At 53.2% G+C, this 17,966-nt stretch overlaps 6 protein-coding genes across 6 annotated transcripts; 3 read left to right on the plus strand and 3 right to left on the minus strand.

Annotated features, from left to right (window-relative positions):
- The first annotated feature begins 183 nt into the window (after positions 1-183).
- P152DRAFT_462639 (uncharacterized protein) lies at positions 184-1,453 on the plus strand. The gene has a single exon (XM_033680390.1). It carries the CDS (start codon positions 639-641, stop codon positions 1,242-1,244), a length of 606 nt encoding a protein of 201 aa, XP_033529995.1. The 5' UTR covers positions 184-638; the 3' UTR covers positions 1,245-1,453.
- Positions 1,454-1,828: 375 nt separating this feature from the next.
- P152DRAFT_452942 (uncharacterized protein) lies at positions 1,829-3,862 on the minus strand (the record flags this gene model as incomplete). The annotated part of the gene is made up of 2 exons (XM_033678327.1): positions 1,829-3,761; positions 3,810-3,862. 2 exons carry the CDS (start codon positions 3,860-3,862, stop codon positions 1,829-1,831), a joined length of 1,986 nt encoding a protein of 661 aa, XP_033529996.1.
- Positions 3,863-4,401: 539 nt separating this feature from the next.
- Positions 4,402-10,611, plus strand: P152DRAFT_444026 (uncharacterized protein). Its single transcript, XM_033677794.1, has 2 exons — positions 4,402-6,318; positions 6,369-10,611. The coding sequence occupies exons 1-2, from the start codon at positions 4,537-4,539 to the stop codon at positions 10,587-10,589; spliced, it is 6,003 nt and encodes a 2,000-aa protein (XP_033529997.1). The 5' UTR covers positions 4,402-4,536; the 3' UTR covers positions 10,590-10,611.
- A 1,717-nt stretch (positions 10,612-12,328) lies between these two features.
- P152DRAFT_364117 (glutamine synthetase/guanido kinase) lies at positions 12,329-13,659 on the plus strand (the record flags this gene model as incomplete). Its single annotated transcript, XM_033675404.1, has 2 exons — positions 12,329-13,373; positions 13,430-13,659. Coding segments are annotated over 2 exons (1,275 nt in total), but the record flags the coding sequence as incomplete, so codon positions are not given.
- A 479-nt stretch (positions 13,660-14,138) lies between these two features.
- P152DRAFT_224282 (uncharacterized protein) lies at positions 14,139-15,211 on the minus strand. Its single transcript, XM_033674514.1, has 2 exons — positions 14,893-15,211; positions 14,139-14,835 (listed from the first exon to the last, which is right to left on the minus strand). Exons 1-2 carry the CDS (start codon positions 15,155-15,157, stop codon positions 14,282-14,284), a joined length of 819 nt encoding a protein of 272 aa, XP_033529999.1. The 5' UTR covers positions 15,158-15,211; the 3' UTR covers positions 14,139-14,281.
- A 1,030-nt stretch (positions 15,212-16,241) lies between these two features.
- Positions 16,242-17,021, minus strand: P152DRAFT_366877 (SMAD/FHA domain-containing protein; the record flags this gene model as incomplete). Its single annotated transcript, XM_033675436.1, has 1 exon — positions 16,242-17,021. A coding segment is annotated over one exon (780 nt), but the record flags the coding sequence as incomplete, so codon positions are not given.
- Between the last annotated feature and the right edge of the window lie 945 nt (positions 17,022-17,966).

A 17,966-nucleotide genomic window follows, 5' to 3' on the forward strand; every position in this document is an offset into this window, starting at 1 on the left:
CTATGTAGCAATTAAAGCTTCTCGTAGCTCAAGCTAAGTCAAGGGACAGTCACTGCCACGTGCGTCATGCTAGGCAGTGACACTTGTGGCACAGTGGCAGACACAGCCCACTCCTGACTCCCTGACAGGCAGCAGCCTAACACCTCCACAGCCAGAGCTTCACCACCTGCGTGTCACTATAAACATGCGGCGGGGCTCTTTGATGATAAAGACAAGCTGACTTTATTGAGTTCACTCACTCACTCCCTCCATCTGATCTGGTGTGCCACTCCAGCTCTCTATCACAATCGAGTCTGCTTTGTGCTCCGCAATCCCATTATTACGTACCTATTTTCTAACCTATCTATATCAATCCCAGTGTCTCGAAGAATCCTCCTCCCCAGAACATGCTCGTGAGACTACTAGCCTGAAAGTCGGATGTTCATGAAAGCGGCCTTCTACTCCATGCCGCTGATCATGTTCTACGGCACTTCCTGATCATCATCTGGTTTTCGCCAGATATTCGTATCCTATCGTCCGGTTCTAACTCCTAAGACCGTCTTCGCTGCAGGCAGCAGATCGTTGTACCTTCCCTCAAACCCCCAAAGCTGGCACATACATATCATGGACGGAGTAACGTCAACCAGTCCATTCGAACCATGAACCAAGCAACTGAAATCATGGCGTTCAAGGAATTCATCGACTACGGACTCTCGCGTAGATCCCTGATCCCGAAGCAGCCGTTGGCGAATTCCCTCGCGATCACCCCGAAGCCAGCGTCCGTCCCACCTCCGACCCCGATCGAAGCCCAGAGGGCCGACCCTCCTCTCCTGCGCCTCCCCACGGAGCTGCGTCGGGAAATCCTCCGCTATCTGATCCCGCACCACACGCGGAAGCTCCGATTATACAGCGACATTGACTCGAGCATCATCCATTGGAAATCGAGTCGCGGCTCCCGCGCGGCGTCCGATTCGCGTGCGCTGGCCGTCTTTCGGACGAACCGACTCCTCTATTGGGAATGTCTCTCGGTGCTGTACTCGGAGAACCACTTCCATTTCATCGGGTTCAGCTACCGGCCGATGCTGGAGTTTGTGCGCAAACTGAGTCCGAACACCCAGACGTTGATTCGGCATATGAGGATTACGCGGCTGACCGATGACGAGACGGAGATACGAAGGGACCAGCATGACCTTTTCTGTAGAATGCTTCATGACTTCCTCCCGGGTCTAATATCCCTTCGAGCGGATCCGTGGATATGGATGTAACTGGCACAACTGGCATTATCAAGGATGGTCGTTCGAACTGTTAGATCTGAACGACGTTTAAGAGACCCTTCTACAGGGACGGACCTTAGAATGGGTGACGACTCGGGACGATTCAATAGATATAATTTCCTTGAGAACAGCACTGAGTGCCGGCAAATGCAAAACCCAGTTTATATACCATGGGATGTGGTCACAAATTCCTATGCAATCAATGACAATGACATAGCGATGTTGCGCTCAACATGTTTCGTGTGCATCCAGTAAGAAGCACACAAGCGAGACCGTCCTCAAGCCCATCTCGATGACCAAGAGGACTCTCAGGTAGTCGCAAAAACTGTTCGCGCCGTCTGCTTTATAGCAGAACTAGTCTTGATCTCTCGCGCGTAATACTGAGCGAAGAGGAATGTCCTTGCCTCGTGCTCCACCTTGCCGCGCGATGATTAGGTCACTTGGGTTTCCTATAGAGCTGACAAAAGGGAAGAAATGAAGTAACATCCGGGGTATCATTCAAGTTCGACGCGCCGTCGTCCCGCATCACAGTCAGATGCACGTGCTGTCCACACAGACTCCAAAACCGCCGCAAATCACGCTGCAAATCCCACTCGCCGGCCCGGAGGCGGCTTTTGACCCAATATATCTAGGTACCGATCGATTCCTCCCACATCCAACTCCGAACGATCGAGGAGGGTCTCATCAACCATGTCGTAGTCCTCCTCTTCACTTTCAAGCGTCTCGTTGCCTCGGTGTAGCGCGCTCTGAAAGCTGCTGGGCGACCATACGACGAATTGTCTCGCATCCACCACCAACAGGTCCCGTTGCGAGGCCTCGGTTTGGCCGTCGGACCTCTTGACCGCCGGAAACTGGCCCACGCCTACCAGGGAACTGCCGTCGACCCTCAGATCCACGATTGGCGGAGAGGGAGTCTGTACACTGAGGATGTTTCCCTTCGTCGACCCCTTCGACTTGGCCCGGTTCCAGAACCCGTTGAAACTAGGAATCGCATAGACATGATCACCGTACCACAGCACGACGGACTCGTCATAGCCCATCCCACTCAAAGTCGGGTACTGCGACACGGAGATGCCTCCTCGAGGAAGATGGCGGGTGTCCGAACTTCCGCTACTGAAGAGCGATGTTTGCTTTGTTTTGCGAGTATTCGGCGTCATGGGAGCGAGCGATGGTCGGCCTCCACTGACGAATTGCGGCTTCGAAATCGACGGCGGAGAACCGATATCTTTTGGAATTCGCAAGCGCCCACTCAACGCAAACTCGGATAGCGTCGTCGCCGGTCGTCCGCTACCGTGTATGTCAAGGTCACGGCGCCACACACCCCACTGCCCATCTGGTAGAAGGGCAAAGATCCCCGTTCCATTGAGAACCCATTGCGCGTCGAGGACGTTTTTCCGTTGGACTGATCCCGGTGCGGCTAGCCTGGGAGATCCAGAGGCAGCGTACCGCGTGGAATATGTCATGAGCCAAGCACCGTGTCGCGGTGATGGATTATCGATGTTTTGTTGTCTGTTCCCCGTATCGCGACGCAGCTGCGAGAAGGGGTCGTAGATCCGGACCGAACCTTGTCTTTCCACCACCATCAGATACGAATGTCGCTTGGAAGGGAAGATCGTCGGGCTAAAGAACACCTTGAGCGCTGCACGGGAGAGGTAGAGCCGTTGGAAAGGAGGAGCGGACTCCAAGTCATCATTCTCCGGGTCGATGGGAACGCGGAACAACAGTAAGAGTCCGCTCACTTCGTCCGAGCAGGATGCGAGGAGCAAGTCGAATTGCATCGGTTCCGTTTGCGATTTTCCACCCCGAGGTTCGCCTGCTGGTCGCTCGGTAGCATAGCCATCTTCCTCGACAACATCCGGCCCAATTTCCGATTGGCTTGCCGCGTGATGAATGTCCCGTGAAGTCCATGTCATCGATACCGAGTTCGGCGCCTGCTGATGGCCAAGGGGACCACCCAGGTGTACCACGGAGATTCTTAAAGCAGATTTGCCAGCCAGCAGTTGTTCATCCGTGGGAGGTACAAGTGGGAAGCTGTATATGCGCAAATATGAATCGGAGCACGCCACAGTAACCACCACCTTGCGCTCAAATAGTGAGGGCATGATGCGCAGATCGCGGAGCCCGGAAACAGGAATAGGCGGGAAAGCGATGTCCATCACTTCGGCGCCTACTGATATATCCATCTCTTGCACAACATGTGGATATGGCTCGGAGGGATCCCACTCGGGTTCCTCAGTCTCAAATTCGGCCGGTGGCACCACAACCGCTGGCTCGGGGGAGTTTTCCTCGTCAGAATCCAGTATCATGAATGCATTCTCCGTGGAAGCCCCTAGGCCAGAAGCATCCGATGTGCGGTTGTGGCTGTCGGTCCGCGGTCGTTTGTGAGGTCGGCCACCATGCCAGAGAACCTTGATGCCAGAATCGTGACCGTAGACGATGATATTCGAGCCATTTGGGGATTTGAGTGGATATATCTTGGCCATATGAACACCGTTTGGGGAGGAATAACTGTTACAGCTTTAGCAAATCAAGCTTTACACCTCGAATGGTACTAACCTTGTTGAAGCATTCCGTTCAGAACGAACGAACTGAGCGTGTGTCTTCGCCATGTTAACGAAAGACCGGAACCGACGCTCTTTCTCCGGTGATTTCCTATTAGTTGGACAAGCCTTTATGGCCTCGGACTATAAAACCATGACTGAGATCGATTGCTATGCTGGACATTAAGGCAGTTGATACAAACGTGAAGCTATCAACCTCCAGGTCCTGGAACAACAGTGAGTTCTCGAAAGCCAGCGCCAGTCACGTGAGTTGAATTTCGTCTGGATTCTGCCATTCTGCCTGCCTTCCTGCCTGCCTTTGGACTCTGGACTCTGCCGCTCTGCCCTCTGGCCCCTGGACTCTGAACACTCTGCGACTCTGGCACGTCTGGGTCTCTGGACTCTGCCACTCACTCTGGGCCTCTCGACTCTGTCACCCTGCCCTCTGTCCTCTGGCCTCTGGTTACTGCCTAACTGCCTAACTGCCAACTGCCAACTGGCAACTGGTAGCTTTCACGTGCACGAGCCACGACGCGCTGTCCGCTCTCCCTGCGCGTCAAGGACCACCAGCACTGTATTATTCACCCCACGCAAACTTTGCCTACCAATGCAGTTGTACAAATTCCTTTCTCGGTCCAGCTGATACTTTAGAGAAATATGAAGGCTCCGGGCAATGGCCTCCTTTTTTAATTTGATTTGAACCCAAGAAACAACTGTCACCCCCATGCCTCATCCTGGCTTCGATGGCGTCTGTTTGCTCTTTGGGGGTTCGCACCCCATGTGGACTGCCATATATGGTTGCGGAAGGCATACTCCCAGCTGACCCGGTACCGGAGGACTACCAATGGCTGACCTATAATGAAAATGGCCATGAAGAGCTTGGAGAAGAAGAGATTCTGCATACGGCGAACTGCGTCGTCTATTCGCGAGGAGGGTTTGTTCGCAAAGTCTTCAGTTTTGCCGTGGAGCAGCAGGAGATTCGCCAGGTCTTGCTTACTTGGTTCCCTGTGGAATTGAACGTTACGCAGAATACCCTGGAAAGATGTCCTTCCGTCCAGGAAATGAAAGAGGATGTCCCTTCGCATTCGGCCCCAGAATCTCTCCTCCAGTCTCGACCTGCGAACCAGACTTCCCAAATCGACAGTCCTCGAACGCAAGTCTCGTCTCGATCTCGAGCATTAGTGGTACTTCTCAAGCTACAGGCACACGTCTTCTACCTTTCTGGTCCAAGCCATGTTATCAACTTGCCATTCGAGGTGGACAAGGCGTTTCCTGCACTGAGGGGCCTAATTCTTCAGCGAAGACTCCCAAGGTCTACCGAAGCGGCTACTCCACGGGTTCCCATCGTGCCTCCTAATTCTTTCTTGTCATCCTTCTCTCTCACACAACCACATTCGAGCCCAAGCTTCAGTGACAATCTGCCCCTAGGATCCGCAGCGGCACTCTTGAGCAAATTATCGAAGTCGTCCAGACAACCTACCACCGACGATCTTCCACGGCATTTCACATTGACAGATCCTCTCACAGAAGTCGGTTTGATTGTCTCATCCCCTCATGATCCCCCCGCGTATGGCTTGGCATCTTCTCTCTCCTCGACCCGCAGCAATGCGTTACAGTTCGAGACTTTGGAGAAGTCGGAGAGCATCCTGTACGTCTCGCAAGAAGATGACCTGGGCGACATGAGCCTAGCAGGATCTACTCCGGTGACCTTGGTTGTCACTGCGAATTATGAGCGCCGATCGTTCACGATCTGGTTTGGTAGTTATGTCGAACCCCAAACCACCTCCAAATTGAACTCGAAAGACTCCCCATTAGCTTCGGGAAGTAAATCTCGGCGCCGAAGTTCCCTTGCAACCACGCCAGGCACCGTAACGCCCTCGATGAGGTCACGGGACGGGCGAGAAAGCTTTGGGGCCACGGCGAGGTATAAAGGTGCGGCAGCGTCGTTTCAGCAATCGATGAAACAATTCAAGAATCAGAAGAACCAGAAGGGTAAGCAAAATGAGGAAGAGATTTTGGCTTCGCAATTGGATCCGGATTTCAACCCGGGCCAGCAACCGGTCAGACAGTCTCGCCGAGTGAGTTCACTCCTTTCGAGAACAGATCTCTCCACCAGTTTCGACCGATCGGCTTTCCAAGACATGGCCACAGGACACAGTACCAGCGTCTCAGGCGCCCCTACCACCGGACGGAGAGGACACTCTTTCGGAAACCATCCGGAACGAACCAGTTTCGGTGGCACCGCTCGCTTACGTGCGCGAGCCTCGACCCCGGGCAGCTTTTCACGGCTCAGCATCGGCCCTTCTAATGAAGAAATGTCCGCCGAGACTAACATATTTGACGATAATGACTTTGATGAACCGAATGAGGAAACCAATGATCTTAGAAGGAGCGATTTTGATGTCCTCGGATCGCAAAGCCCGCTGGATGGACTGCTCAAAGAGTTTGTAATGAACAAGTGCAAAGAAGTTGCCATGGATGCTCCTGGGGAGTTTTCGTCCTGGACGAGTTCTGATATTGAGAAGGTAAGTCTAGTTGCCTGGTTATTTTGGAGTCATGCTTATGGGAATGTCAGTTGGAGCCAAAGGTGTTCACTGAGCTCACTTCTCGACCCTCAAGCGGTTCTTCACATTGGTCTTCAAAGGTCCTCGTGCACGTTGTGTACAAAGCCCGAGAAGCGCAGCACATCGAGGTCACAATTGCTCTTTCCAGTTATGAAGCATTGCCCTCATCATCACAAGGCGCTGGGGCAAGCTACCCGCATTCGCTCCGGTTCAAAGCTACCGATTTGCGGTACTTCAAAGAAGGCATCGATGGCTCTCAGTTTCGTGATGGGAACCTTATTCAAGCAATGTCCTTGCTACATGGGGAGAGTGGTCAACAGTGTCTATCTCTGAGGTCACTCTGGACTCCCCTGCCGCCCCTCAAGTTCCCTATTGGCAAAATGCGCATTCACAGTCCATACTCGATTGCCGACAACCCTCTTTCTTCCCCACGGAAGGAAGGTCAGCGGAGATATTTTGATTCGGTCGGGCCTATAGTTAAATTTGGCCAGCGCTCAGGGAACGGTAACATTGATTTGATCGATTCCTCCGGCAGGTGCCACCGAGTTCAGATCCGACTGCGTCTTCAAAGTGCATTCGTCTCCCGTTGCGTCGAAGTCTGCGAATACGTCCTTCCAAAACATGCTTTTGAGTCGTTTCTTCAGATTATATGGCATCAGACTTTACTGTCCGCGGTACATCACAGCGAATGGTCTCGCTTCCTCACCGCGCTCTTCGCAATTGTCTTAGTCTCCGATGACAGGCGAGGTGGGATTCTCTCCCGACCTAGTGGCTCGAGATCCTCAGCTCGACAGGATCTATCTAAAGCACTGACAGACAACTGGGAATCGATGATTCGGGCCGAAGGAGGGGCTGGACAACACGTCCGTCACACGAATCCCTCTTGGAGCTGGAGCGACGACGTTTCCAGAACGACCACAAGTCTCCCCAAGGTCCATAAGAAAGGTTCGCATTCGGCTCCGGACCTTTCGATCGTTTCATGCATTCAAGCCGCACGACAATTCTGGAAATCAGAGTATGGACATTCTGTTGTCAAGTCTCTGAAAGTACATAAACTTGCCATTTCCACCGTTGATGTCTCTCGCATTCTGGTGGCGCTCCATCTATTCCGTGAAGAGACTAAACTGGATATAATCACGGAACATAATGAGGCAGTCGTCTTCGACCTTGCGCCTGCTCTTGCTCAACTTGGGCAGTGGCTTGGGTGGGATCTGTGGAATGGATCAAGAAACGGGTTTTATGACCTTGACAGCGCTCGAGTTGGACAATGTGCCATCGAAATGACTTCGTTCCAGACCCGAATCGATCCTCACCATTCCCTACAGCATCCGCCTTCAATTTTTCAATGGCTTCAACAACCAAACGGAGATCGACGGCCTTTCTTAACTCTGGACTCGGCGATCAAACTTGAGAGGTCGAATAGGTTTCCGTTAACTTACTCCAAATCTTACACAGATAGGTTTCTCTCTCGTGTGACACCCAGAACAATCACCTTGAGGGACTACTTTGACAAGAGCCACCAAGATTCCTCGTCCGCAGATCGGGTCACCTCGATGGTCGCGTGTGGTATAACCGCCCGCATGATGGAATCTTTCCCCGAATCTGTACGCGCTTTCCTGCAAGAAGCGGTTGTCAAATGCCGGGCCGATCCGCCTACCACGTGGAACAGCACACTTCTAAACTTCGTGGGTCGTGAGGATCTTATTCACTTGCTCAACAGAGATACGGACTACGAGAGCCCTCCTCAACCGAGTGGCGGCCTCTCGATCCGTGAGTTTCCGAGTCGAGATTTACGCAGTGTTTGTCAGGGCGCGGATGCACAAGAAATCATGCATTCAAATCCGGAGACAGACAAGTATACAGTCTCTCGATTGATTTTCAACGAAGATCGACGCCTTGCGGAGGCAGCCAAATTGCTGGAGCCGCTTCGCGTACCAGTTGCTGAATGCCATCCTGAGCCGGCATGGACCGAGTCCGAGATTTTAGATGCTCAGAAGGGGGTCGTCCAATGGGTCATGGTTCGAACATTTTCATTGTCCCCTGGACAGGCCATGGTTGGGTTCGATAGCAAATCGCCGCTATTGACCGAGAAGTTCAATATTCATGGTTATAACACGTCGTGCATCATGAGACCAATGAACAACACGGTGAATGCGGACCGAGCGCTGTTCACGGAGGAGAAATACGGATGGGCTTGGTTTCATTCTGGCGTCTCGGCTGGCCTGAGCATTTCAAAGAAAGCAGAAGGGATTGACACCTCCTGGATCGTCTTTAATAAGCCAGCCGATTTGAACAATCGCCACGCGGGGCTTCTTCTCGGTTTGGGCCTAAATGGACATCTCAAGTCCATTGCGAAATGGCTGTCGTTCAAATACTTGACCCCGAAGCATACGATGACCTCAATCGGGCTACTACTTGGCTTGTCTGCTTCCTATATTGGGACCATGGATTCACTAATCACCCGTCTCCTATCGGTTCATATCACGCGGATGCTCCCCCTCGGCGCTGCCGAGCTCAACCTTTCGCATCACACTCAGACAGCAGGCCTCATGGGCATCGGCCTATTGTACTACCAAACACAACACCGTCGAATGAGCGAGGTGATGTTGTCTGAAATCGAGCGGATTGATCAAGAAGAAGGACCGGGCTCACCGGATGACCTTCACGACGAAAGCTACCGACTTGCCGCTGGTTTTGCATTGGGCTTCATCAATCTTGGTAAAGGACGGGATCTTCGGGGTCTCCATGACATGCGCGTCATTGAACGCCTGTTGTCTGTTGCCGTCGGTCCTCGACCAATCGATCTGGTACATGTACTGGACCGAGCTACCGCTGCAGCCACCATCGCAATTGCTCTCATATACATGAAAACTCACAACGAGCCGATCGCCCACAAAATCGACATCCCTGATACGATTCCCCAGTTCGATTATATTCGCCCTGACATCCTTTTGCTTCGGACTGTGGCGAAGCAGCTCATCATGTGGAATAACATCCGAGCGGACGTTCGATGGATCAAAGCGAACCTTCCTAAGGAGCATGCGAATGACATTCTGCTCGAGTTCAGAGCTCTCAAGAGCCAGCAGATCCCATTCTACAACATTATGGCCGGACTGCTATGGTCGATTAGCCTTCGATTCGCCGGCAGTGGGGACAGCAGCGTGCGTGATTTTCTCCTGGCGTACCTTGACCAATTCATACGCCTATGCCAGCTCCCTGCTCCACACTATGATGCCAAGCTTGCAAGAACCACGGTGCGCACTTGTCAAGACCTACTCGCCGTATCGTGCGCCACCGTGATGGCAGGGACAGGCGATCTTCATGTGTTCCGAAGGCTACGTTTGCTCCATGGGCGAGTCAGCCCCGACGTTCCATATGGTTCGCACCTCGCTATCCATATGGCCTTGGGACTTTTGTTCGTGGGTCGCGGCACGTACACGATCTCCACCTCCCCATTGTCCATTGCATCTCTCATCTGCGCATTCTATCCCATATTCCCGTCGGATGTTACAGACAACAAGGCGCACCTCCAAGCCTTCCGTCACTTGTGGGTTCTGGCAGCTGCTCCCAGATGCCTTGTTGTCCGGGATATTGAGACAAGAAAAGCGATCCCAGTGGGAATCCGAGTCACTTTGTTAACTGGAGAAGAGCTATCAATTTCCTCGCCATGTCTTCTTCCTGATGTCGACTCGATGTCTTCTGTCCGAACGGATAGCACGGACTTCTGGCCGATCACCCTTGACTTTGCCAACAATCTCCGGCTTCGTTCGGCGTTCCGCATTACACAGACGATCTATGTTAGAAGGCGGCCAGTGGGCGCTGCCCAAGAATCCACCTTCGCCGGGGCCTTGGCTGCGCTCACTGACTTACAGAGTTCTCGCACAGTCAGGGCAATGTGGGACTGGATTTTCGAGCTTCCTAGCCTTGTGGCGCTTTGTCCCGGGTCTAGAACACTGGCCGCTTCATTAGTATTGCCACGGGATGTGGGTGGCATAGGCGATTTAGCCACCAGGGGAAACGTCCTGGATCATGTCATGGTCCTAAAAAGGATGACTGAAAGCTCAGTCGCTCGAGAATTGTGGGATATTCGAGGCGTTTTGAAATGGGCAGAAATGGTGCTCGCAGATCAACAATCTGGGGGTCGGCTTGCATGGTTAGGAAAGGAAGTTATCGAGGAGATTCGAGCTCGCGTCTGGCTACGAGGCATGGCGCTTGGTGGAATTCGAGCTTGACCATAGCCGCGCTCCGAACCAGTGTCGTTTCGGTTCAGAGCATGTATTGTGCTTCTTGTGGATACCACATGAAATATATCTCATGAGGCTCCTTTAGAAGAGTATGACTATTTTATGCATTCGCAAAGCGAACCCAAGTTTCTCCCCGTTCATTGATGTGTATGGAATTCTCTTTCTGAATATTGGAACCTCGTATTTCACGTGAAGTCCTCTCGTTCAAGGGACCAAGTCTATCGTTAGGGCATAGGATGCTGCTCCGCTCAGGGATCATCTATATACTTGCTGTACACTGACTGACATTGACACTGGTACGGACAGATGCGTACCAGTAGTCCACTGCTCTACGCTGTACAGCGTACTACTACGCTGGCGACAACCTGTCCTCCCGCACTAGGGCGGCTTCAGTCGGAAACAACTGGCAAAACATTTCGAACCCGATATTTGATTATCTTCATAGGGGAATATGGAGAAATTCAACCCCTCGGACCTGGCATAGACAATCACACATTGTCCACTCATCGATAACCAGGCCGACCTTATGGGGAGGGCAACGAGAAGTATCCCTTTGAACTTTCAATACGAAGCCCAAGATGCTTTCTTGAAAGACTACCAGTGTATCTTTTCCTCGTTGCAAGCGGATCACGATCGCCAATTTACAAACCCGACTACTAGTTTTCCGCCCTGGACGCAAAGTAAGCTGGACGGACTGGGATGATACGCCTGCGGCAGAGCACGCACATATGGACTTGATCCTAATAAACTGGCCAAATATGTCACGAAGGTACGCATTGTTTACTCCTCTTTGGCAGCCTAGACAGCATCTCCGTCTGTCGCCCATATAGATGGCGTGGTCAGATCACCACAGCATCATGCGAACGCGTCTTACGCATTGAGACGGGCAGCGGAGGGAATTCTTCACGATATGCTAAGAATGTGAGTTTGGAGTGTTAAATATCATAACTCAGGAAGGTTCGGAACACTTTCTCCAGCACATTTTCCACCGAGATCAAGACTCTTCGGATGATCTATGAGTCGCCTGGTTCAAATCAACTGACTGCGATCACTCCAGTCTTGAAATGACTCTCCACGGCTCCTCAGTCGCTCCTGGGTTCTTCTATGCACTTCAGACGTGCCTCATTATCCTTCATTCCATCTATGATGGACGGAATTGACGGAGTAGCGAGCTCATATATCCAGTCTACCGTACATAGAGCTGGTGGGCATCATGACAGCCTACTTGAACAGGGACCTTACACAGCGGCGCTGATATCTGTTAGGAAAAGGTTCATCAGGAACTGTTAACAGTGTCGAAGGCATGGAGGTATGAGCCAGGGCCATTACTTTCGCCCACGTTAGATCCCTCATTTACTCCATGTAGTATTAGGTACCTTAGGTACCATATATGCCATCCATCATGGTCCTTTCCGCTCAGATATGGAGGTCGCAACCGCCGTTTCGCACTTGCTGTCGCAGGGGGTCGATCTACTGCCACCCTGACGTTATCGGTATTACTTTGATCGCCTTTCTCTAAGAACCTTAACTGCATGTGTCGTTAAGCACCAATATGGTCAAAATATTCTTTTCAACAAATCAAATTCATTATTCAGCTGGGACCCACCTTAGAGATCAACATGAACCAGTTTCCACCACCGGAGGAGATAATCAGCCTGGATATCAACGAAAAATTGAAGCACAACTTCGCTGTGAAGTTCTTCAGAGACCGGGCAACAGTGACCAGGTATGTCTACCTCATGTGGCTAGACTACATGGGGACGATGCGGTGTCGGATCCTGCATGTACGGGACCTTCTTCATCTCATCAAAACCGGTAAACGAGTTGGAATCGCCCAAGCAATCATCGGCGTTCTGCAAGATGACACCATCACCTCCGCTTGTTCCAGCGTGGGCCAGATCTTCCTCCATCCGGAGTTCACATCCCTACGAGCGTGCCATCCGAAAGATCGTCTTCCGTCCGCCTCCGTCCTTTGCTCCTGGTACGATGCACTCGGCGACCCTTTCGATCGCTGCCCTCGAAGCATGCTGGGAAAGAGCTTGAATGAAATGGAAGACATTTACTCGATTATCGCATGTCTTGGCTTCGAGGTGGAGGTAACCTTCCTTCGTCGGACAGGCGACGAGGATAATCCGTTCGAGCCGATTACGAAAAACCACGCCTGGTGTGCCATGAGCGGTGACCAGTGGAGCAACGCAATGCCGCTTGTAGCGGAGATTGTCTCTGCGCTCGAACTATCTGCCCTCCCAGTCCTGGAATTCCATGCAGCGCCTGGTCCTGGAAAGTACGATTTTGCCCTACGACCCAAACCCGCGCTCCAAGCGATCGATGCGCTCATACAGACCCGACAAATCATCTATCAAATCGCCGAGTTGCATGGGATACGGGCGACGTTGCATCCAGCGCCTGTTCCCGGGGCCGCTTCCGGCGCACATGCTCATATTTCGTTAAACGGCGAGGAGAGTAGCATGCAGATGCTGGCGGATAACTTCTTTGCGGGCGTGATTGAGCATCTGGAATCGATCTGCGCCTTTTCTATGCCACAGGCTCCGAGCTACGACAGGGTCGCCGAAGACCGTTGGACCGGGGGAGTCTGGGTAGCATGGGGTACACAGAATCGCGAGTGTCCACTGCGCAAAGTGAAGAGCAACCACTGGGAAATGCGATGCGCGGATGGAACGGCGAACATGTACCTAGCAATAGGTGCTGTGATCGCGGCTGGCCTAGAAGGGATTGATCTTGAAAAGAGCCTAACTCATAAAGATTGTCAAGGTAATTCCCTATGCCATGCGGAAATGAACACGCGCGCTGACGCTAACACTTCTTAGAAAAGCCGCATAAGATGACTGCGGAAGAGAGGTTGGAGCATGGGATGACCAAGATGCTTCCCAAGTCTATCGAGCAGTCGCTGCAAGCACTTGAAAAGGACGAGCAGCTGCAGGCCAGAATGGGGCCTGCTATGGTCAAGGATTACATCGTAATGAAGAGACAAGAACAGGAAAAGCTGAAGAATATGCCGAAGAACGAAGCCCATGTCTGGCTGGTTGAGAGATACTGATGCTCTGGGTTTCCCATAGCAATTGGAAGAGTGGATAGCTTGTCTTCCAGCCGAAGGACTAATACCTCTGCTAGACCATGTAACCATATCCCTAATTGGGTCAGGAGATCAGAACATTCGTTAGCTCAATCAATGGTTCTTAACTTCGGTCCTCGGGAACCCAATGTCTCTGCTCTTCTTCTCGTCGAAATTGTTGTTTCATTCCGTCATGATATTCCGGCTTCATATGCCCTTGGGGCAATTCTGCGCAAGAATGTGGATGAAGCCGAAGGATACCATCATGGTACGCAACTGCGATATCAGGAGCTAGAGCTCGATCCATCCAAACCGGGATAGTCGAATAGAGTATATAAAGGAGAAAGGCTTCACGGCTAAATTTTGTGGACGTTCATCCTCCAGCCTCAGAGCGGTTGATGAGCGTTTTAGCTCAGGGCAACATAAGTAATCTGTCCTTGGGCACCCAAGGTATTCTCCCGTCATCAGCTCTTGTGCGCTGTCATTTATTTCCGATTCTTGTCATCGTCCAGTATTAGCACATGTCCCCCATGTAAATCCCATCAAGAAAATTCGCCGGGGTATCATTTGAATTATAACCATTGCGCCAGCATGCCAACTCCCTAATTCACGCGTAGGTCCGCAAACAAGTCTCATCGTGCACCGTCTTACACTCTAACCCGCATGTCCGCCCCCCGCACCGCAAGCACTTCACCCTTCCCCAATACCCACAGTACTCGCAGAAGAACCGCTGCGGCGGCGCACCCTGCCCCGGAGCCGCCGCCCGCGCCGCCAGATACGACAGTGGCGGCTCGGCCAACAGCGCTTCGAGATCGTCTGCGGAGGGCATTTGAGGCGCGGACACGGCGAGGAGCGGTTCCCGATCGAGGTCCGTGGCGTTGGGGCCGGGCGCCGCGGAGGGTTTGGGTGCGGACGCGGAGGACTCGGGGGCGGCAGATGATGGGGTTGGTTGGGGGGTCGAGGCGGAAGGGGGGGTGGGGGTTGGGGGGACGGAGACTTTGGCGAGCGAGGACCGCTTGCCTCTGGTGCTCGGAAGAGCAGCGCGTAGATTGGATGATGACTGCTGGAGGTTGAGAAGGGCCTCCTCGTCACTCAGATGGTTGGCGAAGGTCTTCTGCGACTGGAGGATTTTCTTGACAGCGGGCGTGGTTTTCGGTTTCGCTTGACGACCTGGGTTAGCTGGCGCTTCACGGCCGATGACGCATTGCGGGGACGCACCTCTTCTTGAGTGGACGATCGGAACGGGGATATGGACGTTCGTCGGATTGTCGCGATCGAGCTCGGCGATCCGTCGCTGGATGGCCAGCTGCTGGCGGGAGTTGAGTACGCCGGTGGAGGCGGTCGGGACGTTCCGCGCGGCGCGTTTGCGGGCGCCGGAGGGGTTGATGGGGACTTTGGAGGGGTCGTAGCCGGTGTCGGGGACGTAGGCCCATCCAGGGGCGGATGCGGACCCGGATGCGGGGAGGACTTCGATGCTGGGCATTTTGTCGTTGGTGTAAAAGCAGTGTTGGCAAGCAATTTGATACTACAATATGTATGATGGGAATGTGAGGGACTGGGATGGGACACGGCTGTGGAAAGATGAGAGGCAACAAGGCAACAAGGCACTCTAGTGTTTTGACGACACGTTATCACGTGATTCATGACATAGGGTCGTTCAGTCGACATGGATGAGGGAGCCGGTCGACATATTTACAGCAACTACGTCATACATTCGTCAAAGGTCATTAAAAGCAACATGTAACTTAAGAAGAGCAATTCAATTTCCCTTACTACCGTGCCCTTCAAAATCCACCAAGTAACGCAATCCTATTCCAATCCTCATACCAGTACGGACTCCTGCCTCGCACTTCATCGGCGGAAATCGATGTCCTAACCAAGCCAGATAGATCATCGTCCGAACCATAATACCTTTCGACATCATCCACCAACATGTTTCGATCAACCGCCATCCGCACCTCCCGGACGCAGTTCCGCTCCTTCACCACTACGCGAGTGGCATCCAAGTCCGTTGTCGAGAATATCAAGACCGCAGCGAAGACCGTCGATCGCGCGGCCTCGGATGCCGCTGTAAAGAGCATTGAGACAGGCGGTATGTATCCATCCCGTGTCCCCACCCTGCGTAGATGTTCGTCGGCAACTCGGAGGACCATGGGCTAACGGTCGGTTTTCTTGCATGCAGAGAAGGTTGCCGGTGCCGTTAAAGGCACAGTGGGCGTCAATACGGGAGAAGCCAAGGGCAAGGCCGAGGAGCTGAAGGGTGAGGCGAAGGGGAAGATGAATGAGGCGACTGGCAAAGCGAAGGGCACTGCGGAGGAGGCGGCTAGCAAAGCTAAGGGTGGTGCGGAGCAGGCGAAAAGGAAGATGAGCTGATAGCCTCGGAAAGACGAGACAGGGCGTGACGGTGTAGAGATATGGGTTCCATCAGCATTGCTTGCATTTTCCAATTGGCTTGATATTCGGTGGCTTTCCATCCTGTACATTACCGATATGAAGTCCTTCTCTGGCCCTCGTGGGGCTCAGTAAACGAAGATTGGGTTTGCATCCTCGTGGTTTTACAAGGCATCCTTCGGCGGCAGTTGTAGAACATACTCCCTCTCGCTCTCGCCAAATCTCACCAAATCCCCATCCCGCAATTCCACATACTTCGCGGCCCCGATCTTCTCCTCATTCAGCGACGTCCCATTCCGGCTCTCCAAATCCATCAAATACGGCTTGACCCGCCCCTCCATCTTTTCGAAGCCTAGTTCGTCCATCTTTTTCCGTTGGACGTAACGGAACTGCAGGACCGCGTGCTGGCCGCTATTGCTCGGATGCTCCAGGAAGATGTCGGCCACTTTTTGCTCCCGTCCGAACAGCCAGCACGTGCGCTCCCCCAAGGGGATCGTGTCGAGGAGGTCGGCGCCTTTGAAGACGTACATTCGCCACGGCGCCGATGCCGGTGGTTTTCGGGCGTTTGGCGGCTCGTGGTACTTCAGAGTAATGTTGGTGCCTGCCACGGTATTCGATTCCTTCGCCAGCAAGCCGGTGTTGGCGAAATTGGGCTTCTCCTTCTCAACCGGTGGGGCCACATCTGTACTTGTTTCGCCCTGGAATGCAGCGACTTGGTCCGGGAGCGGCTTGCGGGATCGAGGGGGAGGTGAAGGGGACCGTGAGGAAGAAGGAGAGCGTCGACGACGTTTCTGATGGGGCGATCGAGAACGGGAATGTGGGTGACGCTGGGAGCGATGATGGCCTCGATCCCTGCCCACATCTACTCGGTTCCGGCGACGCGTGTTATGGCTATCTCTATCTTGTATTTCCCGGCTTCGCGAGCGGTCTCGACCGCCGCGTCTTTCTTTCTCCCGACGACGTGGCGGTGACTCCACCCGACGGCGAGGCCTGCGTTCAGCCCTATCGCTTATGTGACCGCTACCGCTGCTCCGAGATCGTCGTGCATGCTTCTCGGATTTATGGACCCAATCGTGATGCCGGCCGTATCCATCCGCGTCAGCAGAGGCGTGTCCCCGCGGTCGATCGTCGCGGTGGCGCCGCGTCTGACTTCGACTCCGCCTTCGACCATTTTTCTGACTTGTATCTCGGTACTCGACTCGGGATCGGTCGGAGAGCTCGGCTGAGGTCGCTGCTCGTCGGTCGCCTAGCATCGTGACCGAACTGACCCAAGCTGGTGACGCTACAGGAAGGAGATGTTCAGTGGAGACTTGGAGAACATGTCAGAACGTGACGTTCTTATGCCACTAATAGCAAGCACGGCCGATCGGAGGTGGGATATTGGTAGACTTAAGGCTTGTATACCTTGAGCTGCGAGGGGCGCATAAGATATTGGACGGTGGGAGTTGCGGTATGAGCCAACGATTCGGAGATGATGCGATTCTCGGAACAGAGTACTAGATACTGTATGGTTCACCCCAGTCAAGCTTCCTCCCTGTTCTATTCACCAGTGTGGATGTGGTGATAGAGGACGTTGAATTATCGGTCAGGACGAGAGGCCAGCGATGCGGTGCAGGAGCTCGGTGTCACCGTGAAGGATGAAATGTCTCGGGGAGTCGGTGAAGGATCGCGGTCATTTGCGGCTCTTTCCTTCGGCCCGTCTGGGTGGCTGAGGGAGCTAGCCATGTCAGGTAAGGTGCCATCCTATGCAATCGTTGATTGGCCCTAAATGTTTAGCACCCTGGCACGCGCAGGACCCCTGTCGGCCCCAGCACCGCTCTTTCTCACCTTTGGACTGGCGCTGCTGACACACTCTCCTCGACTGTCTACCACACGAGGGCCAACTCACCAAATGTATCTTC

The sequence above is a fragment of the Eremomyces bilateralis genome (genome assembly GCF_010015585.1).
Source record: "Eremomyces bilateralis CBS 781.70 unplaced genomic scaffold P152scaffold_37, whole genome shotgun sequence".
Classification (NCBI taxonomy): Eukaryota; Fungi; Ascomycota; class Dothideomycetes; order Eremomycetales; family Eremomycetaceae; genus Eremomyces; species Eremomyces bilateralis.